The sequence below is a fragment of the Chiloscyllium punctatum genome, chromosome 32, assembly GCF_047496795.1.
Source record: "Chiloscyllium punctatum isolate Juve2018m chromosome 32, sChiPun1.3, whole genome shotgun sequence".
Taxonomy (NCBI): Eukaryota; Metazoa; Chordata; class Chondrichthyes; order Orectolobiformes; family Hemiscylliidae; genus Chiloscyllium; species Chiloscyllium punctatum.
The window spans coordinates 61,508,933-61,535,181 of record NC_092770.1 but is presented as its reverse complement, the minus strand read 5'-3'; the positions used below and the strand labels follow the sequence as shown (position 1 = coordinate 61,535,181).

The 26,249-nt window shown below is 40.2% G+C and overlaps 1 protein-coding gene across 4 annotated transcripts in view; it reads left to right on the top strand.

Moving 5' to 3' along the window:
* The window catches only part of tbxas1 (thromboxane A synthase 1 (platelet)), a 232,902-nt gene that overhangs the window by 5,217 nt on the left and 201,436 nt on the right, over positions 1–26,249 (top strand). For 2 of the 4 annotated variants that reach the window (XM_072552486.1, XM_072552484.1), the window contains exon 2: positions 9,272–9,410. In XM_072552486.1, coding sequence (XP_072408587.1) covers positions 9,304–9,410 — 107 coding nt within the window. In that variant the 5' untranslated portion in view covers positions 9,272–9,303. Of the gene's footprint in view, positions 1–8,484; positions 8,507–9,271; positions 9,411–26,249 lie in introns of those variants that run through there. The other 2 variants (XM_072552485.1, XM_072552487.1) reach the window with 2 other exon arrangements.

The window sequence follows — 26,249 nt, the reverse complement described above, 5'->3', positions numbered from 1 at the left end:
AAGTAAGTGGGCAAAATGTTGGCCAAAGAAGTATAATGTGAGAAAATGTGAATTTCATTTTGGATGGGAGAAAAAAGAACAGGATATTATTTAAATGGAGGATAAACTGCAGAAAGCTGCAACACAAAGGGACTTGGGGATATTTTGGCACAAAGCACAGAAAGCTAACATGGGTGAAGCAAGTGATCAGGAAGGCTAATGGAATGCTGGCCCTTATTTCGAGGGGATTGGAGTGTAAGAGTAGGGAGTTCTTACCGCAACTGTACAAGGTGCTGGTGAAACCATATCTGACATACTGTTTACAATTTTCGTCCCCTTATGTAAGGATAGATATCATTGCATTGGAGTTAGTTCAGGGACAGTTCACTAGGATGATCCCTGGTATGGAGGGATTGTCTTGTGAGCAAAGGCTAAACAGTTTGGGAGTCTGCTTGCTGGAGTTCAGAAGAATGAGAGGTGAACTCATTGAAACAAATAGGATTCTTAAAAGGCTTGACAGGGTAAATGTTGAGAGGATGTTTCCACTCTTGGGAGAACCTAGGACCAGAGGGCATAGTCTCCGAATAAAGGGACGCAATCTATGACTGAAATGAGGAAGAATTTCTTCTCTGAGCGTTGAGAGTCTCTGGAACTCGTTGCTACAATGAGGTGTGCGGCCAGAGTTCTTGTGTGTATTTAATACTGTGTTAGATTCTTGATCAACAGGGGAAAAAGGACAAAAATGGATCTGAGGAGTGTCAGGTGAGCTACGATCCTATTGAATGGCAGGGTATGCTTGAGATGCCAAACAGCCTACTCACGTTCCTATTTCTTATGGTCTTGCCCATATCCATTTGTAAATTTCTTATTTCTTCATTGCAGTTTACTTTCCCACCTGTTTTAGTGTCATCTGAAGATTTGGCCCTGTAACTAAGTCATTAATATAGATATAAATTGTAGGGGCCTAAGTGCTGAACACTGTGACATTCCACAGAGAAATAAAGACCCATTTATCCTGACTCAGCTTTCCGTTGGTTGGCCAATCCTCTTTCCAAACTAATATATTACCCCTAACCCCATGTGATCTCACCTTGTGTATCAACATTTTGTGTACAAAGTTAAAAATCACACAAAATGTGGCCATGATTTGGAGATGACAAGGTGTTGGACTGGGGTGTACAAAGTTAAAAATCACACAACACCAGGTTATAGTCCAACAGATTTAATTAGAAGCACTTAGCTTTCGGAGTGTTGCGAAATCTAGTGTTTCTAATTAAACCTGTTGGACTATAACCTGGTGTTGTGTGATTTTTAACTTTGTACACCCCAGTCCAACACCTTGTCATCTCCAAATCATGACAACATTTTGTTCAGCACCTTCTAGAAATCCAGATAAATTGTATCTACAGGACCTCCATTAATATTTTGCTTGGTACATCTGTGAAGAAGACTAGCAAGTCAATCAAACGCAATTTACTCTTTATAAAACGATGCTGACTCTGGTGGATTGCGTTTTGATTTTGCAAATGTTGCATTCCTACTTCCTTTAATCGTTTATTCTAACAGTTTCCCAACAGCAGATGTTAAATGAACTGATCTATAGTTTACTACTTTCTGCCTCTCTTGAATAAGGGCATTGTATGAGCATTTTTCCAATCCACTGGAATCTTTCCTGAATTCAAGGAATTTTGGACTATTCTAACCAATGCATCCACTATCACTGCTGTCACTTCCTTTTGGACTCTAGGATGTAGAACATGAGGCTCTGTGGATTTGACAGCTTTGTAATGATTGAAGATGCCACCAACTTCTTGATGGCAACTGAAGAACAATACTACATTCTGTTCTCATCAAAAAATGTCCGTGAGCTGAGAATGAATGAAGAAGTAAAAGAGGCTTGTGTAGAGCATAAACACTCACATAGATCAGTTGGAGTGAATGATCAGTGCACATCTGTTAATTCTATGTAAGGTAATCAAATTTCTCCCAAAAGCCTGAGGAAAGAAATAAATCGAAATTGCTGAAAGTCCAGAGAAGTAGGTTTTACATACCATATAATGTATGTTTGTTGCATTTTTTTTCCCCACCACGTTTTACAGAATGAGGCACATCTGCCAGAGGTGTATAAGAAAAACTTTGGATTACTTGATCTATAACAACAACTTATAGTTACTTAGCACCTTTTACATTGATAAAATATCCCAAGTCAGTTCATAGGAGTTTAATCAGAAAAAATACAATCAAAGAAAGGGATGTTGAAAGGGGTGACAAAAGCTGTGGTTTAAGAGATAGGTTTGAAATAACAACTTAAAGAATCAGTGAGCAGTGGAAAGCTTTCGGGAAAGATCCTTAAGCCCAGACATTTGAAGATACAGTTGCCAATAGTGGATGAATAAAGGATGGTGATGAACAAAAGGCCAGAATTGGACAAGTGGAGAGATTTCAGAGTTATAGTGCTGGAGGAGGTTATAGAGATCATGGAGGAGCAAAGGTCACTAAGCACAGGCATATTGGGTGAATGAAACGTTATGGGCAGTTAGGGGAAATGTGGCAGAACGTCAGATGAGCTTGAGTTTATGGAGAGTGAAAGATTGGAAGCTGGCCAGAACAACATTGGAAACTCGTCTGTCCAGACAATAGGATAGAAATAAAAACTACTTCTAAACACTCATAGGCAGAACCCTGTGTGAATGCATAATATCTCCATTAACTATTAGCTTCCCGAATAAGATGACAGCTGTCTGCCATGGTTTCATTCCTGTCACGTTTGTAAGTGAACTCAATTCTGTCATATATTTACCTCAGTGCCCAACAGGTGTGACTACTTGTGGCCTCTTTTCACTTAGTGATAAATAATTAATTTCAGTGTGAATGCTTTAGATAGTTATGACATCTTATGATTTTACACACTAAAGTGAAGCCATCTGATTATTCTGAAGAAAGTCGTCAGATACAGGCAATGTTTTCACAAGTGTATTTATTATCCTATCTGGGGAAAGTTGATGGTAGATGTTCAAATTTTGCACAACAAACTGATTTTGCTAAACTACCTATAAGGTCATCATGAGTCTACCAGCAGTTTGGAGTAGATGTCTATTTAGGTTTGTTTCATTGCAGGCTAGTACTATAATGAAATCATCAGAAGTCACATGACACCAATTTACAGTCCAACAAGTTTCTTTGAAATCACAAGCTTTTGGAGCACTGCTCCATTGTCAGTGCTCTGAAAGTTTGTGATTTCAAATAAACCTGTTGGACTATAATCTGGTGTTGTGTGACTTCTGACCTTGTCCACCCTGGGCCGGTAATGGCATCTCCACATAATAAAATGGTAAAGAGCTAGATTTATTGAATTCAGTTTCACAGTTTACTCTGATAGAACTTGAGCCCACAACCAATAGGTTGCTTGTCTATTGTTGTCTACAGTTCTAATCCTGAAAAACATATGGAGAGAAAACTCGGATTCAAAACAAATCAAGAGAACAGGAATTCTCATTTACAGATTTTTTTATTACAGCAGAGGGCACTCCAGCCCCAAACTATTAATGTGACTACACTGCTTTAGTCTCAGAAGATTGTAGGTTTAGGACCCATTCTAATCTGGCACTCTGGGGTTGTAATAAGGCATTACTGTTGGAGGTGACAGTCTTTCAGTGAGATGTTAAGTCTTGTCAGTTCTGGTGAATGTTACAGATTTTATTGTAGTACTCAAATGAATATCAGGAAGTTCATGGTCAACATTCTTCTCTCAGTCAATAACAAAAACTGGTTATTCATGTCCTCGCTGTTTCTGGGACATTGCTGGCATAGAATTGCTGCTGCATTCAGCTACGTAGCAACGATAGTTTCAAAAGTAGTTCATTGTGTGTTCTGCTCTAGATAATTCGACTTGATCCAGTGCCAGGTTTCTGCAAGTAGACTATTATAAGTAAGCGTCCGTGGAGCTCTGATTGTGCTGCAGATGTGATGTGGAGGATAGAACATGGTCAGATCTGAAATAGCTCAGTGACTACCAAATAGCTTCCAAATAAAACTGTGCTCAGTATAACAGATAAGCATTTCTTTGCAGCAAGAGAAAAGTGATCCTTCATATCAGATTGTTAATTCCCCATTGATCTATTTCTTTTTTTAATCTCATTTATCATTATATCTATCAACCTAAGATGGAAATAACTAATTTTTAAAAATTTCCTCCTTACTGTAACTGCCTTCCCCACCCGCTGGTGGAATCTGTTGCAAGGATTCAGTTCCACAAATGGTTGTTACCTTTTGACACTTCTTTGATTGGTTGTTGTTTACTTTTAAGTCTTGACAGTGATTGGTGACAGATTATATGACAAAAAGGGCATCTACCAATCAGTGACCCTGAACCTCAACTGACATCCACTTCTAAGAAGTCACTGGATCGTGGTTAGCTGATGAAACCCTTGTTGATCTTCCCTTCCCCAATCCAAGCCATGGAAGTTTGCAGTTGTAGAGCATAACTATTAGCTTATCCTGGAAGCTAACTATAGAGATTTGGAACTCAAATATATCCTGTGATGTTTTTAAAGATAGCTGAAAAAGTCCACAGAAAATGAAGATTCAGGACAACAGGCAGCATCTGTAAAGAAAGGAAACAGTGATTGAAAATTCCTCTCCTTTGTGCTTTTTAGGTATCTACAGATATTATACATGAGCATCTCAATGAGGCAAGGGAACAGAACGAGAATGGCTTTGGGGGAGATATGTTCGCAAGGATAGAGGGTGGATATCTAACAGGAAATAGGTAATGGTGAACTGTAACCAGTGAAGTGTCAGTGTTGAGGCTTTAACTATTTACAATCTATGTTAATGACCTTGGATGAAGTAACAGAATGTATTGAGCCAAATTTGCTGACTGTGCAAAATAAGGTAGAAAAGCAAATTTTGTGAAGAACACTGGCTTTAGAGAGATATGGATGGGTTAATCCAGTGGGCAAAAGGTTGGCATGTGGAAAACATTTGTTGTCCACTTTGGCAGGACGAATAGAAAAGCAGAATATTATTTAAATCAAGAATGACTACAGAATGATGCAGTACAGAAAGTTTTGGATATCCTTGAATCAAAAATAGCTTGTAATCAGACATGGCAAGTGGAATTTTGGCTTTTATTGTCTGGGTCCTGGAATACCAAATTAGGAAAGCGTTTCTACAACTGTACAGGATGTTGGGAGATTGCAACTTGAATATTATGTATAATCTTGATCTCATTAGTTAGCAAAGAGTGAATTACCATCAGAAACAATCCAGAGAAAGTTAACTAGTCTAAGTCCTGGGATGAGGGGCTTGTCTTATGAGGAAAGGTAAATATATTTGCATTTATTAGAGTTCAGGTGATCTTATGGCACATATAAGATTCTAAAGGAGTTTGGGAGGGTCGATTGTGTTATGAAGAGGTGGGTATACTTTAAGAGAGTTAAAAACAGTAGAGCTACTGGACACAGCACCAAGGCAACAATGTAACACTTGGTCAAATAACTTGATTAGCTCATTGCCTGGAGACAAAATACATTCGAATTCGGTCAATCAGTTCAGATTATACCCCGAAAAAAATCAAACTCCAGTGCAGTTTGAATTGAGTATATTGACAATCTTAAAAGCCAATGACTCAATCCAATGCTTTGAGGGTATGAGACCAGAGAAAATTGAACAGTTGAGGGGAGAACTGACAAGCCCAGCATGTAAACAGACTAACTGAAAAATAGCTCTCTTAAAATGAAAGCTTGTCAATCAGTAATCTGTGATGCAAAATTCCTAAGAAAAAGAAAAGAAGACACAGGAAGATCCGAATAGAAGAACAAAAGCTGCCTGGTTTTGAGATGAGTGTGGTTTTGGTAAAGTTTTTTTTTAATAAATATTTTTATTGAAAGCCTTTTAAAATATTTTACAAAGCATCTATATACAAAAAAAACAATTAAAACAGAAAAATAGAGGCAGTACAACAAAGCCATGTGCAGTATTATTAACGAATGACCAAACACATCCACATAACCTAAACTAAACTACAAACATATTAAATAAATACCAACTTAAACTAAATTCAAATGACTTAAATAATATTTCACTATTTTATTCTATTTCACTCATCACACCTCCACTGAAGTTCCCATCTCTGGGAGCACCATCTATACTACCTGAATTCTTTTTTCCCCAGCCTTTTCCTCCCAGGGCCTCATGGGCATCCATACTGATTCCCACGGCTCTACTACGGCCCTAATTGACATTGCTGATAAGTCTGTGTCCATATACTTTAAAAGGCCCACCATGTTTTGTAAAACTGCTCTGTTTTGTGGTGCACCAATTTTTTAAAGTAGTCTTGGGGGAGATGCTCAATCACCAGCCTATGCCACTCCATAAGACCTGGTGGTTTTTCTGATGTCCAATTCATTGGAATGTTCTTCCTCGCACAGTGGGTAAGAATGTTACACAATCTCTTCCCGTGTTCCCCCAGAGACGGCAAGTTTGGCAACCCAAAAGAAGAAATACCAGATCCACTTTAATTTCAATTCCCAGGATGTCCTTTAGTTCCCCGACCAGAGCACTCCAGTATCTCTGGGTCTTACAACATGACCAGTAGCAATCTGTGAGAATGCCTATACTAATTTTATATTTTTGTAAATCTTAATTGGTAGTTTTATTGGACTAGTATTATAGAAGGGAATGTAAAAGATAGGTTAGAGAAAGAAATGGCAAATACTTGTTAGTCAATTATTCTCTGTTATACTTTAAGAAATAAAGTTGTTAATTTTTTACTTTAAGTACTTCTTGGCCACTCGAATTTTACAGATTACTGCATAGGATAAATCTTTGCTCTGGTGCTGGTTTTAAATTAAGCAGGAAGGTTTACCCCATGTCATTAAAATGCTATGAGGATATTTCCCCCTTTAAGACAGCGAGGAAGAGGAATTTCTTCTCTGAGAGTCATTAGGTTTGGAATTGTCTTCCTCAATGAAAAGTGACAGATGGATCATTAAATATCTTCAAAGATGCTACACGTAGCTTTGATTGACTTGAGAGTGACAGGTTATCAAGGGGTAGACAAGAAAGTGGAGTTAATCACAATTGGAGCAGCCATAATTTAATGAATGGTGAAGTGGGCTTGAGGGGCTGAATGGCAACTACTTCTTATGCTGAAAATGTGTTGCTGGAAAAGCGCAGCAAGTCTGGCAGCATCCAAGGAACAGGAGAATCGATGTTTCGGGCATAAGCCCTTCTTCAGGAATGAGGAAAGTGTGTCCAGCAGGCTAAGATAAAAGGTAAGGAGGAGGGACTTGGGGGAGGGGAGTTGGAAATGCGATAGGTAGAAGGAGGTCAAGGTGAGGGTGATAGGCCGGAATGGGGTGGGGGCGGAGAGGTCAGGAAGAAGATTGCAGGTTCGGAAGGTGGTGCTGACTTCGAGGGTTGGGACTGAGACAAGGTGGGGGGAGGGGAAATGAGGAAACTGGAGAAATCTGAGTTCATCCCTTGTGGTTGGAAGGTTCCTAGGCGGAAGATGAGGTGCTCTTCCTCCAGCCGCTGTGTTGCTATGGTCTGGCGATGGAGGAGTCCAAGGACCTGCATGTCCTTGGTGGTGGAGGGGGAGGGGGAATTGAAGTGTTGAGCCACGGGGTTGTTGGGTTGGTTGGTCCGGGTGTCTCAGAGGTGTTCTCTGAAACGTTCCGCAAGTAGGCGGCCTGTCTCCCCAATATAGAGGAGGCCACATCGGGTGAAGTGGATACAGTAAATGATGTGTGTGGAGGTGCAGGTGAATTTGTGGCGGATATAGAAGGAATCCTTGGGGCCTTGGAGGGAAGTAAGGGGGGAGGTGTGGGCGCAAGTTTTGCATTTGTTGTGGTTGCAGGGGAAGGTGCCGGGAGTGGAGGTTGGGTTGGTGGGGGGTGTGGACCTGACGAGGGATTCACGGAGGGAGTGGTCTCTTCCACAAGCATCCAAGTACTGTAGTGGTGGAAAATTGGTGACCAGCAGGACTGGGAATCTACGATTGAATTTTGACAATTATCTTTTAGACCATATATTGAGATTAACTACTTTTTATAATGCTGTTTACTGCTTCAATAGCATTAGTACCTGAAGTGTCCCACAGGGCAGTGTACAACATACCTCCAATGAAAGGTGAAATTACAGGCCATATGCTGATAATGACATTCTACTATGCTGCACAACAATGAACATAAAGACACAGGACATCACTGCAGGAGTTTCAATACCCCTAGTTGTCTTTAGCTGCTTTATCAATGACCTTCCCTTCCACAATAAGGTCAGATTTGTGAATGATTGCTGATGATTGCACAATGTTTGCGATCATTCGCAAGTCGCAAGGTACTGAAGCAAACAGTCTGTGTCCATATGTACCAAGACCTGTAGGCCTAGGCTGATAAATGGCAAATGCTGAGAGTGACCGTCTCCAACAAGATCTAGTATGTAATCATCATTGAATCCCCCTGTATTAACATCCTGGTGGTTGCAATTTGCTAGAAACTGAACTGGATAAGCCAACATAAATATTGTGAGTATAAGAGCAGGTCAGAGGCTAAGTATTTTGTGGCCAGTAACTCCCTTCCCACGTCCCCATTCCGATCCACCAGCTACAATGCAACAAGACTTTGACCAGAAACTGAAAAGAAAGAGATGTCACAATTGAAAAAGCTGCAAACATATGTGGAAAGGCAAGTGGTGCTGAGTCTTCATAGGGGTATGGGCAGATTAAGAGTAGGCAAAAACGTGGCAGATGGAATGTGGGAAAGTGTAAGTGTATATGCACTTTGGTAGGAAGGGTAGAAGAGCTGAATATTATTTAAATTGACAAAGCTGCAGCACAAAAGAATTTGGTAGTCCATGTGTATGAATTAAAAAAGCTAGCGTACAGGTTCAGCATGCAAAAGGAATGTTGGCCTTTATTTCAAAGGGAATGGAATATAAAGATAGGCATGCCTTTCTAAAACTGTACAAGGCACTTGTCAGACCACAACTAATTTTAATAGGCTCAAGAAATTCTCTAACAATCCTGGTACCACTCTAAGAAATGACGTCTACATCTTTTCTGATGTGTTTGTGGAATAGAAGGAGGGGCCAGAGGGGGAAAAAAAAAGACTCCTGCAGTTTCTGAACTGGAGCTGTTTTTTCAGATTTGTTCTGCATGGTTAGTTGGTAAACATTAATGTGCCTGTTTACTTTTCAGGCCAATTGACTTGAATGTCAAAAACAACGCCTTGCTGCAAATTGCTCAATCTGTTCAGCATGTGGTGATATCCATTGCTTCTGTTCTTTTCAGTATTGTGCAGGATTCAGACAAAAACACTGAAGATGACATCTTTGATGGAACTTGTAGGGATTCCAGTGGCCTCGATTGAACTCACTGGGACAACAGTTTCTGTTGGATTATTTGTGCTGTTCCTTTGTCTTCTGTACTGGTAAGTAATTTGAAAGTTGTTTTTTTTGTTTTTATGTTTGTCGTTGTGATATTGCTTTTTAGTTTAGATTAGATTAGATTGCCTACAGTGTGGAAACAGGCCCTTTGGCCCAACAAGTCCCTTTTGTCCATAGAAAATTGACTTTGTCATTGTGAGACATGAAAGAAGTCAGTGTGTCTCACTGTCTGCAAAGTTGGAAAAAGGTTAGTGTCAAGGTGGTCCTGGTCATTGTTGTTAGATCTGTTACTCAAATCTGATCACCAATCCATCAAGGTCTTGTGAACAATGGTGCTTCTGTTCAACGACGTTGCATGCAGGCTTCTACAAAGATCATATCATCTGATTGTTCGTCTGACTCTCAAACTTGAGTCACAAGCTCCTGGCATATTTAGCATTGTATGAAGGATGAGTGCAGTCTTACGTGAAACCAAGTTTAGAAGGTTTCCTGCATACAGATTGCAAGTGTTCTACTTGCAGGAAACTCTAGCCCAGTAAAATGCTCAAGTTTAATGTTTTTCTTTATTCCTTCTTTCATAGGATGTGGGCACCTCTGGCTAGGCCAGCATTTATTGTACATCTTTAATTGCCCAGTGGGCAGTTATTACCACATTGCATAAGAAGGCATACAGAATGCTTGAATTTATCCATCGTGGCATAGATTATAAGAGCAGGGAAGTTATGTTGGAGCTCTACGGAAATCTGGTTAGGCCATAGCTGGAGTACTGTGTGCAATTCTGGTCACCACTGTATAGGAAGGATGTGATTGCAGTGGAAGGGGTTCAAAGGAGATTCACCAGAATGTTGCCTGGGATGGAGCATTTTGGCAATGAACAGAGACTGAGTAAACTTGGGTTGTTTTCTTTGCAGTTGAGAAGGTTGAAGAGACTTCATAGAGATTTGGAAGAGTATGAGGGGCATGGACAGGGTAATAGAAAGCAGCTTTTTCTGTTAGTTGAAGGGTCAATATCAAGGGAGATTATTTTAAAGTGAAAAGCAAGAGGCTTTGATGGGATTTGAGGAAAAACTTTTCCACCCAGAGGATGTTGGGATTTGGAGGGGGCTGCATTGCAGTTGAGGCAGGATTTTTTTTAAAAAAGTACTTAAATTAAAACTTGCAAGTATCACAACATTCAAGGCTGTGGGCCTACTGCAGGAAAGTGGGACTAGTATAGGTAGTGCTGTATTTTTGACAGTACAGATTCGACGGATGAAGAGCCTCTTATACTATATGATTCTATGCTGTGAGTCTGGAATCACATGTAGGCCAAACGAGGTTAGGACAGTGAATTTCCTTTCTTAAAGGACATTAATGAACCAGATGGGTTTCATATGATAATAGACTATGGCAACATAGTTGCCATTAGACTAGCTTTCTTTCAACTTCCTTTTTTTTAGCCGAATTTAAATTTAACGAGCTGCCATGGGATGAGTCAAACTCATTCCCTGACCATTAAACATGGGGCTCTAGATTACTCTCCCAGTAACGTTACCACAATGCCACCGCTTCTCCACAGTAGAATAATAACAGATGAGAGCATTTCCCCATAATATCTGGGGAGTGAAGGTGGCTGGTATGAAGTATGGCAAGATGTCAACAGCATATGTTCAGTCGCTTACCAGCTAACGTTAGTGTGAAGACCCTGACTTCTCAATCTTGCTTGACCATTAAATAAACCCCAGTATAAGTTATCTCTCGTTAATGAGGGAGAGCAGCCAGTGGTCCTTCTGAGACTGTAACAGCTTTCACTTTTCACTTCATCCTTCCTAGATTTGGACTGGGCAACAGCTAATGATACTAATTGCAAGACTCAGCAAATTGCAGCCATTTAGTCTTCAAAGGTTCATAGCCAGAGGTAATGGATATGAAATTGAAAGAGTTCTTAAACATCTGAATGGTAGATCTGGTAGGGATGTGGAATCTGATTCCCTAGAAATTTTTTAAAAACAATTAGACACTTATTTAAATAGCACCAATTTTTTTGAATGTGAATCTGTCCATGTGATCATCAATGTTATGCACTCCAATCTAGTGCCCAAGTACATAACTGTGTGGACACTGCTCCCATACCTGTTCTTGCAGTGTAATGATGTTACTCTATTGTAACCCCTGTTTTTGTCCTGCTGACTGTTTTTAGTTATCTGCAGCACTATTGTTCTGCTCTCTAGACACTACTGGATTGGCAGTATGGACAGAAGTGCTCTGTAAAACTTATTTCTTTCTTTCTTGTTTTCTGCCCACCCCCCAAGAAAGAAATGAGGAAAAGCTACACCTCTGGTTTTAACTCCTTGTGGAGAATTAGGGATGTGCTATGTGTTGTGTGGAACCATGATTGCAAAGACATAATGAGGGCATGAGAAAGGCATTACATTAATTATGGGTGAGTTTAGTTTTCATGTAGATTGGGACAGACTCATTGGCAGCAGTAGCTACAAGGAAGAATTCAGTGTGTATTTGAGACCATTTCCAAGAACAATATGTTGTGGATCAAACTAGTTTGGATGTGCAATGAATCCAGTTTAATAAATGATCTCAGTGTAAAACATCCTGAGGAAGCAGTGACTGTAACATGGTAGAATTTAACATTCCTTTTGAGAGGGAAGAATTTGGTTTGGAAATAACTGCATCAAACTTAAGTAAGGGTAATTAAAAAGAAATGAGGGCAGAAGTTGGTGGCACTTACCAGTTCAGGCCTGAATGTTTCCAGGTGCTGTGCACATTTCTGGTCACTCTGCTATATGAAGGATATTATGAAATTGGAGAGGGTTTAGAAAAGATTTATAAAGATTTTGCCAGGACTGGATGGTATGTTATAAAGGGGAGCTTTATGGGCTGGGACTTTTTCACTGGAGCATTATGGGGTGATCTAATGGATGTTTATAAAATCATGAGGGAGCTAGATAAAGTGAATAGCAAAGGTATTTTTTCTAGGGTAGGGGCGTTCAAACCTGAACGGCTTATTTTTAAGGTAAATGGAGAAAGTTTTAAAAGGGACCCGAGGGGCAACATTTTTAGACAGACGGTGGTTCATTTGTGGAATGAACTGCCAGAGTAAGTGGTAGATGCTGGTACAGTTAGAATGTTTAAAAGATATTTGGGCAGGTACATGAATAAGGAAATGGTTTAGAGGGATAGGATCCAAACGCTGACAATAGGACTAGTTTAGTTTGGGAAACTTGCTTGGCATGGACAAATTGGACCGAAGGGTCTGATTCCGGGGATGTATGACTCTGACTCAATGATTGATCTGGGATGCAGTTTAGCAGCAAAGCTGGTTAAGGAACAGTGGCAGACATTTGAGAAAGTACTCAAGGCTCACAGCAAAGATACATATCAGTGAGGAATAAGAATTCTAGGAAGGGGATAAGCTAACCCTGGTGAAACAGGGAAATTAATGATAGCACCCAATTGAAAGAAAAAACATAAAATGTGGTAAAGATTACTATAAATCTGGAGGGTTGGAAAAGTTTTAAAAAAAAAACAAAAAAATGACCTGAAAGAGGGGGAGAAGATGATCTTTCAACGATTATCAAGATGGACAGCAAAAGCTTCTTTTGATATATAAAAAGGAAGCATGAGCCCTTTGAGAATGAGGCTGGGGAAATAATAATAGGGAACCAGAAATGGCAGAGGTGTTAAATAAATACTTCTTATCAGTCTTCACAGTAGAAGACATTGGTAATATTCTAAAAATACTAAATAATTCACAGGCCAAAGATAGAGAAGAAATAAATACAGTAAATATCTTGAGCAGAAGTGCAAGGGGTCATTAATCAGGCTAAAGACCAATAAATCCTCTGGACCAGATGGGATGAATCTTCAGATATTAAAAGGAGGAGCTATGGAGACAGTTGATGTATTAATAAAAATTATCCAAGAATTCACAGAAAGTGGAAGTATTCCAGAGGACTGGAAAATTGCCAGTGTAACATGATAGCAGAGCAGGTATCACACTTTAGGTTATTTAATAAGGTAAGAGCCCTTGCTGTTGGAGGTAGTGTATTAACATAGAAGATAAACTAACTCATGGAAGACATGGGTTTAGAATAAATTGAGGGGGGCATTTTCAGCATTGCGACCTGTAACTGTTGGAATGCTACTGCAGTCTTAATTATTTACAATATATAGCTATTATTTGGATGAGAGAAGTGAATGTCATCCACAAACTGGATATACAAATATAGGTTCGAAGGCAGATGGTGAGGATGACACAAAGTCTGTAGAGGGATATCGATAGGTTAAGTGATTGGGCAACAAATTAGCATATGGAAAATACCGTGGGGAAAATGTGAGGTCATGCAATTTGGCAGGAAGAATAGAGGAGCTGAATATTATTTATGTGGAGAAAGATTGCAGAAAGCTTACATCATAGAGGGATTAGGGGTTCTAAGGCATAAGTCACAAAAAGCATAAAATATAAATTCAAGTGAGGGCAAATAGAATATTGGCCTTTGTTTTCAAGGGAAATGGAGTATATAAATAAGAAGATATTTTACAAGGCATGAGTCAGACCATGGTTGGAATATTATGAACAGTTCTATTACCCTTATCTGAGGAAACATATATTGGCAATAGTGGCAGTCTAGAGAAGGTTCACTAAGGTGATGCAGAGGTTGAACCTCTCTGTGAATTAAAACCAAACACCCTGAAAAGTTTGCCTCATCTCATAAAGTGTTTACGTGTGAGGGACTGAAAGAAAACTCCTAATTTCCACTATTTAAAGAAGAAAACAACAATATTTTTTCGAACAGAACACTAAACTAAATCTATTAACAAACTAAACACTCCTTTCCTTCACTGAACACAATCCAATTAACATGCTGTTCCAATAACACACTCATTAAATATCGCAAGTGACCACAATTCGGTTATGTTTACTTGAGCGATAGAAAGGGACAGGTATATACTGCAGGGCAAGAGTTAATGCTGGGGGAAAGGCAATTATGATGTGATTAGGCAAGGTTTAGGATGCAAAGGATGGGAAAGGAAACTGCAAGGGATGGACACAATTGAAGTATGGAGATTATTCAAGGAACAGCTACTGCATGTCCTTGATAAGCATGTAGCTGTCAGGCAGGGATGAAGTGGTCGAGCGCGACAGCCATAGTTTACTAAGGAAGTTGAATCTCTTGTCAAGAGGAAGAAGGAGGCTTATGTTAAGATGAGACTTGAAGGCTCGGTTAGGGTGCTTGAGAGTTACAAGCGAGCTAGGAATGACCTAAAGAGAGAACTAAGAAGAGCCAGGAGGGGACTTGAGAAGTGATTGATAGATAGGATCATGGAAAACCCTAAAGTTTTGTATAGGTATATCAGGAATAAAAGAATGGCTAGAGTAAGATTAGGACCAATCAAGGATAGCAGTGGGAAATTGTGCGTGGAGTCCGAGGAGATAGGCGAAGCGCTAACTGAATATTTTATGTCAGTATTGACACTGGAAAAAGGCAATGTTGTGAAGGAGAATACTGAGATACAGGTTACTAGACCAGACAGGATTGAAGTTCACAAGGAGGATCATGTTAGCAATTCTGGAAAGTGTAAAAATAGATAATTCCCCTGGGCCAGATGGGATTTTCCCCATGATTCTCTGGGAAGCCAGGGATGAGATTGAAGAGCCTTTGGCTTTGATCTTGATGTTGTCATTGTCTACAGGAATAGTGCCAGAAGACTGGAGAGCAGTAAATGTTGTCCCTTGTTCAAGAAGGGGAGTAGAGACAACCCTGGTAATTATAGACCAGTGAGCCTTCTTTCAGTTGTGGGTAAAATGTTGGAAAAGGTTGTAAGAGATCGGATTTATAATCTTCCAGAAAGGAATAAGTTGATTAGGGATAGTCAGTGCAGTTTTGTGAAGGGTAGGTCGTGCCTCACAAACCTTATTGAGTTCTTTGAGATAGTGCCCAAACAGATGGATGAGGGTAAAGCGGTTGATGTGATGTAAATGGATTTCAGTCGGGTAATTGATAAGATTCCCCTCGGTAGGCTATTGCCCAAAATACGGATGCATGGGATTGAAGATGATTTAGTGGTTTAGATCAGAAACTAGCGAGCCGAAAGAAGACAGAGGGTGGTGGTTAGTGGGAAATGTTCCTCTTGGAGTTCAGTTACTAGTGGTGAGCCGCAAGGATCTGTTTTAGGGCCACCGTTGTTAGCCATTTTTATAAATGACCTGGATGAGGGCTTGGAAGGATAGGTTAGTAAATTTGCGTATGACACTCAGGTTGGTGGAGTCGCGGATAGTGCTGAAGGATGTTGCAGGTTACAAAGGGACATAGATAAACTTCAGAGCTGGGCTGAGAGATGGCAAATGGAGTTTAATATGGAAAAGTGTGAGGTGATTCCTTTGGAAGGAGCAACAGGAGTAAAGAGCACTGGGCTCATGGTAAGATTCTTGGTAGTGTAGATGAGCAGAGAGGTCTCGGTGTCCATGTACATAAATCTCATGCGGCCGTACTTGGAGTATTGTGTATAGTTCTGGTCACTGCATTATAGGAAGGATGTGGAAGCTTTGGAACGGGTTCAGAGGTGCCTGGTAGGGAGGGAAGATCTTATGAGGAAAGGCTGAGGGACTTGAGGCTGTTTTCGTTAGAGAGAAGGAGGTTGAGAGGTGACTTAATTGAGACATATAATCAGAGGGTCAGATAGGGTGGACAGTGAGAGCCTTTTTCCCCAGATGGTGATGGCTAGCGTGAGGGGACATAGCTTTAAATTGAGGGGTGATAGATCTCGGACAGATGTCAGAGGTAGTTTCTTCACTCAGAATAGTAGGCGCATAGAACAGCCTGCCTGCAACAGGAGTAGACTCGTCAACTTTACAGGCAATTAAATGGTCATTGGATAAACATAAGGATAAAAATGGAATAGTGTATGTTAGATAGGCTTCAGATTGGCCCAACATTGAGGGTCGAAGAACATGCAGTACAGGCTCTATGTTCTATTAACGTAATCTCAAGTTCATACAGCCTCTGTCTTCTCCACTGTCTTCAATTTTCTGTCTGCCTATATCCCTGAATCATCATTCCTTTTACTACAAGTATGTTTTAGAGGGAAAGGTAGAGAGTGCCTTCTAAGTTCTTTGACAGCAAGATGTTAGGTGGGCAGTTAGCTCTCCAGCTATACGACAGTTGCTCTGCTATTCAGTGGCAGTTGTTGTCTGACTAAATTTTCAAAATACCTGCTTTTTTGCACCCTTCAACATCATTCCCTGTCATTGGTCCGATGTTGTTAAAACAATAAATTCAAACTTGATTGAGTTTTAGTATCCTGGTCATAATAAACTAATTGGTTAAATTAGAACTGTTGTCAAAACAGCAACCAAAACTCAGATATCCATTTAACAGCCAATTGTTGCATGTATATATTTTGGAACAGCCAGTCTCCCAGCCTTTCCATTTGGGCAGCTGAGCCTGCACTTTAAGTTTCAGTATTCAGAAAATATTCTGTATTTTAAAGTGCACATAGAATCTTTCAACTTCTTAACAGTCTGGAGGGAGAGATTGAGTGGGTTAGGGCTATACATCTTGGAACTTAGAAGGATGAGAGGTGACCTTATTGAAACATACAAGATTATTAGGGACTTTGGCAGGGTAGATGCAGAAAGGTTGTTTCTCCGCATGGAAGAGAATAGGAGAGCGGGCATAATCTCAGAATAAGGACAGAGACAAGGAGGAGTTTCTTCTCTTGGAAGATAGTGAATTAGTGCAATTCTTTACTGCAAATGACTGTAGAGTCTGGATTGTTAAGCATAAGGCTGAGACAGGTATGTTGTTAATCAGTCGGGGAATTGTGGGTTGTGGGGAAAAGGCAGGAAATTGGGGTTAAGGTTCATCAAATCAATCATAGTTAAAAATCACAACACTGGGATATAGTCCAACAGGTTTAATTGGAAGCACTATTAAGCCTGTTGGACTATAACCTGGTGCTATGTGATTTTTAACTTTGTACACCCCAGTCCAACACTGGCATCTCCAAATCAAATCAATAATGATCTCATTAATGATGAAACAGGCTGAAAGGAACAGAAGTAACTCTAATAGACAAACTTGACCCAGGACCTGATTTGGACTAGAATCCAGTAGTTCCTGTCCTCTATTTCTGCTGCTTTTTCCTGTCTCCGTATACCATCCAATAAAGGAATAGAATACTTAAGTTTTTATAGTTCTCTCTTCCTCCATTCATTTCCTTTTCTTCTACAGCCATGTCTGGATGTTGACTGTGGAGATCATCACATCCAGCCCAATTTGCCCTTATTTCATGTCAGTACATTCATGTACATATCTGCTAACAAGATGAGTGGCATTAACTTTGAGATTCACACTTTAAGAAGAGAAAGTTGCCAACTGTCTAATAGGATCATGATAAATAGTTTTAAAGGAAAAATACAAATCATGTTACATATCAGCTTACATTAATGTTGGCTCTTTAACCTCTGAGCTTGATTCCGACCATGGAAACTTGACAACAGTCTACTTTTGGGACAGTGTATAGCACTGAAAGAGTGCCACACTTCTTTGAGTGAAATAGTAAAGCTTCCATTCAGATGGAGGGGTGAGCCTAATGATCTGGCCAATATTTATCTCCCAACCTCAGCATATTTGAGCGTTACTCTCATTTTTTAAATTGCATCTGGTTAAAGCATATACGTTCTGCTTAATAACTGAGACTGCTTTCAGGCATTGTTATAAGAACCTTTGGGATGTCTGAGATCCTATGTAAGTAAGAGTTTCCTTTCTTCTTTTTGTCCTAAATTACTTTCATTCTCATAGTGTTTAACAGCCTCCAATTTACATGATGCTGCTTGAGTAATATCACATACACAGTGACCAGTTCACCATTCTGACTGATCACTCTGCTAGATATGAGCTTGAGCAGGGACTGACAATATTCAGCACCATTTGTGACTCCTGAGATACTGAAGGCGTTCTTCAAATGTAATAAGACCTGGACAACATCTGGGCTTCGGCTGGAAAATGGCAAGTAACATTTGTGCCACACAAATGCCAAGCAATGACCGTCTTCAGTAAGAAACAATCTAACCACAGTCCCATGACATTCAATAACATTATCATCACTGAATCCCACACTATCAGCACCCTGGGGTTTACCATTGACCAGAAACTGAACTAGCCTCCCCATATAAATATAAGTTAATAAAGAAAGGCTGGATAGGATGGAGCATTTTTCCATTGTAGCATAGGAAGTTGAGAGGCGACGTTATAGAAGTTTCTAAAATAATGAGGTGTACAGATTTAATTAATGGTAGTTGTCACTTCCCTAGAATGGGGGATTCTAAGACTAGGGACACGATTTTAAGATGAGAGGAGAGAGATTTTAAAAATACATTAGTGGCAAATGTTTTACACAGGTTTTGCATGTGGAATGAGCATGTGGGCACAATTACAATGTTTAAAAGACGTTTGGACAAGTACATGATTAGGAAAAGTTTGGAGGGATGTGGGCCAGAAGCAGGCAGGTATAACTCGTTTAGTTTGGGATTATGTTCAGCATGGACTGGTTAGGCTGAAGTGTCCGCTTCCATGCGGTATGACTCTATGAGCAGGTCAGAGACTGGGAAAACTGCAGCAAGTAATTCACTTCCTGACACTCCAGTGCCTGTTCACCATCTACAAAGCACCAGTCATGGGTTTTATAGAATATTCCCCACTTGCCTGGATGGGCACAGCTCCAACAGCGTTCTAAGCTTGACAAAGCTGTCTGTTTGATTGGCGTTACATCCATAAGCATTAATTTCCTCCACCAGTGCCAGCAGTTTGTATTATCTGCAAGGTTCACTGCAGAACTTTGCCAAAAATCCTTAGCACAGTTTTCAAATCCATGAACACTTGCATCTAGAAAGATAAAGGCAGCAGATAGATGGGAAGAAGATCACCTTCAAGTTCCTGTCCAAGGCACTCAGCATCCTGACTTGGAAATATATTGCTGTTTCTTCCTTGTCACTTTGTCAACATCCTGAAGCTATCTCCTCAACAGCATTGTGAGTCTACCAACACCACATTGACTGCAGCAATTCAAGAAAGCAGCTCATCTCCACCTTCTCAAGAGCAACTAGCAACAGGCAATAAATACCAGCCAGCAATGCCCACATTGCACACGTGAATATAAAAAAAGTCATCCAAATGTCAGCCTCGACTGTGACCTCGCAATTCATTGTGCGTTCTGTCAGAATCATCTTAGTACTTTGGTAGTATGTGAGAGGTCCTGGAAGCAGACACCTGCTGACTCTGCGTTCCTGCTCATCATTGTACAGGATAAATTTACCATTTAAGGAAATGGCTGAGGAACTGAATAATTACTTCATGTCAGTCTTCACGGTGGAAGACACGAGTAGTACCTCAAAAATTAAAGAGATTGAATTTCACCAAGGCGGAGGTGCTAGAAAAACTGAATAGCCTGAAGGTGGATAAATCAGAGTTCTAAAAGAGATAGCTGACGAGTTAGTGGAGGGGTTAGTGGTGATCTTTCAGGAATTGCTAGAATCAGGGAGGGTCCCAGAGGACTGGAAAATCACTATCGTGGCACCCATATTTAAAAAGGGAGTAAGGCAAAAGACAGAAAATTATAGACCAATTAGCCTCATCGGTCAGTGGGGAAGATCCTGGAATCCATTGTGAAGAATGAGATTTCTGAATACTTGAAAGTGTATGGTAAAATAGGGCAAAGTCAGCATGGTTTCAACAAGGGGAGGCCTGACAAATCTGCTAGAATTCTTTGAGGAAGTAATGAGCAAGTTAGACCAAGGAGAGCCAGTGAATGTTATCTACCTGGACTTGAAGAAGGCCTTTGACAAGATGCCGCTCAGGAGGCTACTGAGTAAGATAAGGGCCCACGGTGTCAGAGGCAAGGTGCTAACATGGGTAGAGGCCTGGCTGTCTGGTAGAAAGCAGAGAGTGGGGATAAAAGGATCATTGCCAGGATGGCAGCCTGTGACAAGTGGTGTTCCGCAAGGCTCAGCGTTGGGACCACAGCTTTTCTCTTCGTACATTAACGATTGAGATGAAGCAACTGAGGGCATTCTGGTTATATTTTTTGACGATACAAAGATAGGTAGAGGGTTAGTTATCATTGGGGAGCCTGCAGAAAGATTTGGACAGGTTAGGAGAGTGGGCAAAGAAGTGGCAGACACAGTACAAACTGGGAAAGTGTGAGGTATGCACTTTGGTGGGTAGAATAGAGGCATGGACTGTTTTCAAAATGGGGAGTAAATTCAGAAGTCTGAAGTGCAAAGAGCATTGGGAGTTCTAGTCCAGTATTCTTTCAAAGTAAACTTACAGGTTGAGTCAGCAGTTAGGAAGGCAAATGCAATGATGGCAGTTATTTTGAGAGGACTTGACTATAAACGCAGGGATGTGCTTCTGAGGCTTTACAAAGGCCCTGGTCAGACCACATTTGGTGTATAGTGTGTAATTTTGGACCCCATGTCTCAGGGAAGATGTACTGGCCCTGGACCACGTTCAGAGGAGGTTCATGAGAATGGTCCCAGGAATGAAAAGTTTAATGTGTGACGAATGTTTGACAACTCTGGGTTTATACTCGATGGAGTTTAAAAGATGAGGGGTGATCTAATTGAAACATACAGAATGCTGAATGGCCTGGGCAGAATAGATGTTGGGAACCTTATCAGCCATGATTGAATGGCAGAGCAGACTTAATGGGCTGAATGGCCTAATTTCTGGTCCTATGTCTTATGGTCTTAGCAAACAATGGCAAATGGGGGAGGCAGTCTAATCTGCGAGCTCTTACTTGTGATCTCAAACACAACATTGGATGTGATTATTGCTGAAACAGACGGTGTGTTATTAGCATCCAGTTTGGCACAGGAAGGCCCCATTGATTGAGGACAGTGTGAGGATGGAGTGGGATAGAATGAGGAAAGGATTTGGATAGTGATGACATTATAAGAGGAAGGAATGGGGAGAAAACTGGGGCGTGTTAAGATTAGAGAGATCATAGTCCAGAAATTAATTATCCAGAGTTAGCACATTAAATTTTCCAAAAGTTTTAATTTAGCCAACCTTTTTGAAGCTTGTACAACTTGCTTAATTTGAGGTGTGAGCATATTATTTACAATCCACTATCTACAAGTTCTCAACCTGCAAGTGATCTTCATTTGAGTTGAATGTGATATAACAATTCAGCTAATAGTCTTAGAATGGGATTCACAATCAAATTGCTGGAGAAAGATCTGGCAGCATATGTGGAGAGAAAGCAGAGTCAACATTTTGGGTCCAGTGACCTTTGTTCAGAACTTGTACTTGTGATTCTTCAATGGATCTAAAAGACCTGTTCGTTTAGTTCCACTTTGCTGCTCTTTATATGTACCCTGCAGTTTTTTCCCTTACGAGTATTTATCCAGTTCACTTTTGAAAGTTATTAAATCAGCAACCTTTTAGGAATTGCATCCCAGGTTTTAACAAGTTGGTAGGTAATTAAATAAGTCTCCAACTTCTCTCCGTTAAATTACCTTAAATCTGTGTTCTCTGTGAAATAACTGCACGGGGGCCAGTATCCTGTCGCCAAGACACCCGTTATGTGAACGTGCACAGTACATAGACTCTGACCAACTAGCTCAGAACCAGTCCCTCGAGTGAGGAGAGCCCCTGACATTCCTGGTTACTCTTGTCAGCCAGAGGAAACTATTAGAACTTAAAGCCTGACAAGTCCTATGATCTGCTCATTATTGAGCCTTAAAAGAAGTCTTTGCTGAGAAAGAAGGTGCAGTGGTTTTAATTTTTCAAAATTCTCTGGATTTCAGCAATGTCCCATCAGTTTAGAAAATACTGAATGGGATTCCTCTATTCGAGAAATGAGGGAGACACAAACAGGAAACTACACGCCTGCTAGTCTAACATCTTTTCAAAGGCAAGTGTTGGAATCTATTATTAAGGATATTATAGCAAGGCATATAGAAAACATATAGAACAAGGCAAATAGAAAAATGCAATCAAGCAGAATCAATATCGTTTTATGGAAGGGAAATTGTTTAACTAATTTATAAGACTTCTTCAAGGAAGTAATATGCTATATGAAAAAAGGAATATGTGTCACTTGTCACTTGGATTTCCAGAAGGCGTTTGATAGCATGCCACATTGCAACTCAGATTACAACTCAGAATAGAAGATCATGTGTAAGGGCAACATTTAAGCATGGATAAGGGATTGGTTAGCAAGCAGGAAGCAGAGTGTGTGTATAAATGGGACATTTCGGGCTTGTAAGATGTAACAAGTGGAGTACCACAGGGATCAGTGCTAGGACCTGAATTATTTTCAATTTATGTAATTGATTTTGATGAAGAATAAGAGCCTACAGTTACTAAATTTAGTTATAACACAAAGCAAGGTAGGAGAGCATATTGTGAAGAGAACATAAGGAATCTGCATAGATTTAGATAGGTTAAGTGAGCAGATAAAAGTATGGCAAATGGGGTATATGAAGGAAAATGTGAATTGTCCATCAGGTAGAATGAGGAAGCTGTTTATTGTTTCAATGGTGAGTGATTGTGGAACTCTATATAACAGAGGAATTTGGGTGTCCTGGCACAGTAATCATAATATGTCTGCAGGTGATTAGGAAGATAAATAAAATGTTGTCTTTTTATTGCAAGAAGAATTAGTTAAGCTAGGGAATTTTTGCTTTTTTTCAAGTCTTTGTGAGACCACGCCTGGTGGTCTCCTTACTTAGGAAAGGACATATTATATTCAAAGCAGTTCCGAGAAGGTTTGCTTGACTAATTCCTGGGATGGTGGTGTCATCTTAGGAGGAACCATTGGACAGGTTGGGCCTTTATCTGTTAGGAGAATGAAAGCTATCTTATTGAAACATATAAGATCCAGAGAGAATTTGACAGGGTGGATGTTGAAGGAATGTTTCCTCTTGAGGGAGAAACTAGAATTAGGTGATAGTTTAAAAATAAGGGATCTCTAACTTAAGACAGTGATGAGGAGCCTTTTTTTTCTTTGAAGGTCATTAGTTTGTCGAATTCTCTCTGAGAGAGAGGTACAAAGCAGCATCATTGAATATTTTTAACGCTGAGTTAGACAATTCCATTGACAGGGAAGTCAAAGGGTATGGGAAGTGGATAAGAAGGTTGATTTGATACCAGAATCAGATCAGCCTTGATCTTTTAAAGTGACAACACAGACTGAGATGTTTCACTTTTACATTGTAATCAAGAAGATGTTGTAGCCTGTGATAGAGGGTTGATACAGTTTGGACCTAGTGGAAATTGACATTGCACACTCAGTTGTTGCAACTAAGTAAGTTGTTGACAGTCAGTCTGGGCAGAAATGTAGACCAAGCTATGCTGGGGATTTCAGATCATACTTTGTAAGTCATCTGGAGAAAATAAGCAAACCCCAAACTGAGACAAATATGAAAAATGCGAGAGAACCTCAGCAGGTCTGTCAGCATCTGTGAAGAAAGAAACAGAGTCAGTACCTCCAGTTCAGTATGACTCCTGTTGAAAAATTTGGCTAGGGTGGTGCTGGAAAAGCAAAGCAGGTCAGGCAGCATCCAAGGAGCAGAAAAATCAACGTTTCGGACAAAAGCCCTTCATCAGGCAGTCCTGTTGAAAATTGTCCATCACTGAGCTGACAGAAAGGTATTGTCTTAGTTTCTTCTTCTCATCTCTTCCTTCTTTCATTTTCCTTTTTATGTTCCTGAGCTGTATTGATAAGCTGCTGTGTATCTGTAATGGCTGCAGACTAAAGTCCTCAGTTATTTTATTAGTGAATAGCTGTTGTTGCTCAGATACAGATGGTATGGCAGACTGCCACAGAATAAAACTGTCATGACTAATGCCATGATTTTGGGTATTGACCTGCATTTTTGCTGCCAGTGGTCACACACGAGCTGGATGTTGAGGAATTAGAATCCCTTTTGTTTCTGATATATGACAGATTTAGAATGCATCACTCAGAAAATGAGATACATTGAGCTAATGGTACCTTGCACCAAGGGGAATCCTTAAATTCTGTTGAAGTTCAGCTTTTTTTCTCTGGCAAGAGTGAATGAAATCTAATTTGAATAGAAAGTCTTTCTTTCATTATGCAACAGTGATGGCAAACTACAAGGTGTTGCAAATATCTCCAACTAGTGAGAGGTCAGACATATAAATACTCTTTGCTACAATCACGTTTGTTGTCATTAACAATGCAATGCTTTGAGATACATTTGTGACTGCAGCAGGTGACAGCTTTCAGTGAGGGTATACCTAATAAAGCACAGATCACTCTCACATAGGAAAATTGTTCCCTAAATTTGCTGTGCAGACATAGCCTCCTCCTAAGAGATATTCTCATCTCCCTCTTTGAGATGCTTGTCCTGCTCTGTGTGACCCCGTTCGTTTTCCCAGTCTTGCTATATTCTAAGCGGAAGTCTTGTGATGTATGTATACCTTGGAGTAGTTTATATGATAATCGTGAAATCAGCAAAAGCTTTTTCAGCACCCTGTCACATCATTCCCTGCAACCTTTTGCAATCTGGAAGCACTGTAGAAAGAATTCGATAACTCTTGAACCATATAAACATGCAGAAGAAGTCAACCGGTAACTAACCTGTAAGTAGTGAAGAAATAATTCGCATAGAAATAAACATGTACTGTATATAGCACACTCGTACAATTCTGCTTGCTTTTCATTATTGTTAAAATGACTGCCAGGGTCTTAACAGCCTGTGGCTGTAAGGTATCCTGTGGCAGGACTTCCTTTCTTCCAAGATAGCCTGATATCTGTGGCCACTATTTATTTCATCCAGTTTACCACTTCTTTAGAGGAAATCTCAAGTCAAGGGTGCGCAGCTTTTGGAGCTTGCCCTCCAGCTTTCATAAGATGGTGGATCCGGAAGCAGTCTCTCGCATCAAGGGCAGGATCAAGATCTGGAAATAGTCAGTATCCTAAGAGCATAGCAACTGGCTCCGTGTCCGTTTTAACGCTTTGATCAGAATTATGATTAGGCACTCGTTCCAAAATGTTATTTTTTCACCTTTCTTTCTGAGTTTGTCTGAGCTGCTGGTTACCTTACTCAAACTGACACTGATGCTATCGTGTTTCCATCACATCAGTATAATGTATAAGCTAATGTGATGAGCTATATCTGTACCAATTTGGTATATGGTGTGATTTATTCTCCAAGTACCTGTGGATTCCATTTTGGATTTCCAAGATCATTTTTACTACCCAAGAACTCTGTGCTGATGGGCACAATGTCTCTTGCTTAATTCATAATGGATGGAACTGCTAACTAATGTAGAACAACCAAGTGGTAGCAACTTGGGACTATTTCTTCAGCTGGGATGTATTGAGAGAGCTTGTTTTCTGTCTTTTCAGGTGAGCTTGATTCACTTTCAGTCTGTGACTTGCTCTTGAGTTACAAATTCAAATTCAAATCCAAACCAGACTCTTGCTCCCAGGAAGCACCCAGCAATCTGCTATCCTTCTGGAAGAGTGGTCTCCCCCTTCCACTCCCTTCAGTACTTTCTGAAGAAATGTGTCCCAGATCTGGGTAAAAGAAAAAAAAAGTGTACAGATTATGTATGTCAAGCAAACAAATCCAAGAGAGTTTCTTTAGAAACTCCAAGATAAACTACCTTTGGAAACACACATGAGCGTGTTGATGTATTTCCATGGTGATGAACATACACAGGGGTGGTGAAGGAAGCACAAACTGCACCAGCACCTCTGCCAAAAAAGTATTTACAATGTTCTCACTAAAATTCTGAGCTTAACCATGTATTAGAAACTGAATTAAGGTGTAACCAGAGAAAAACAAACCCCCTGACTGGGAAATAGAAATGCAGATATTTAAGGAAATAAAACCTCTCCTTTTCTGA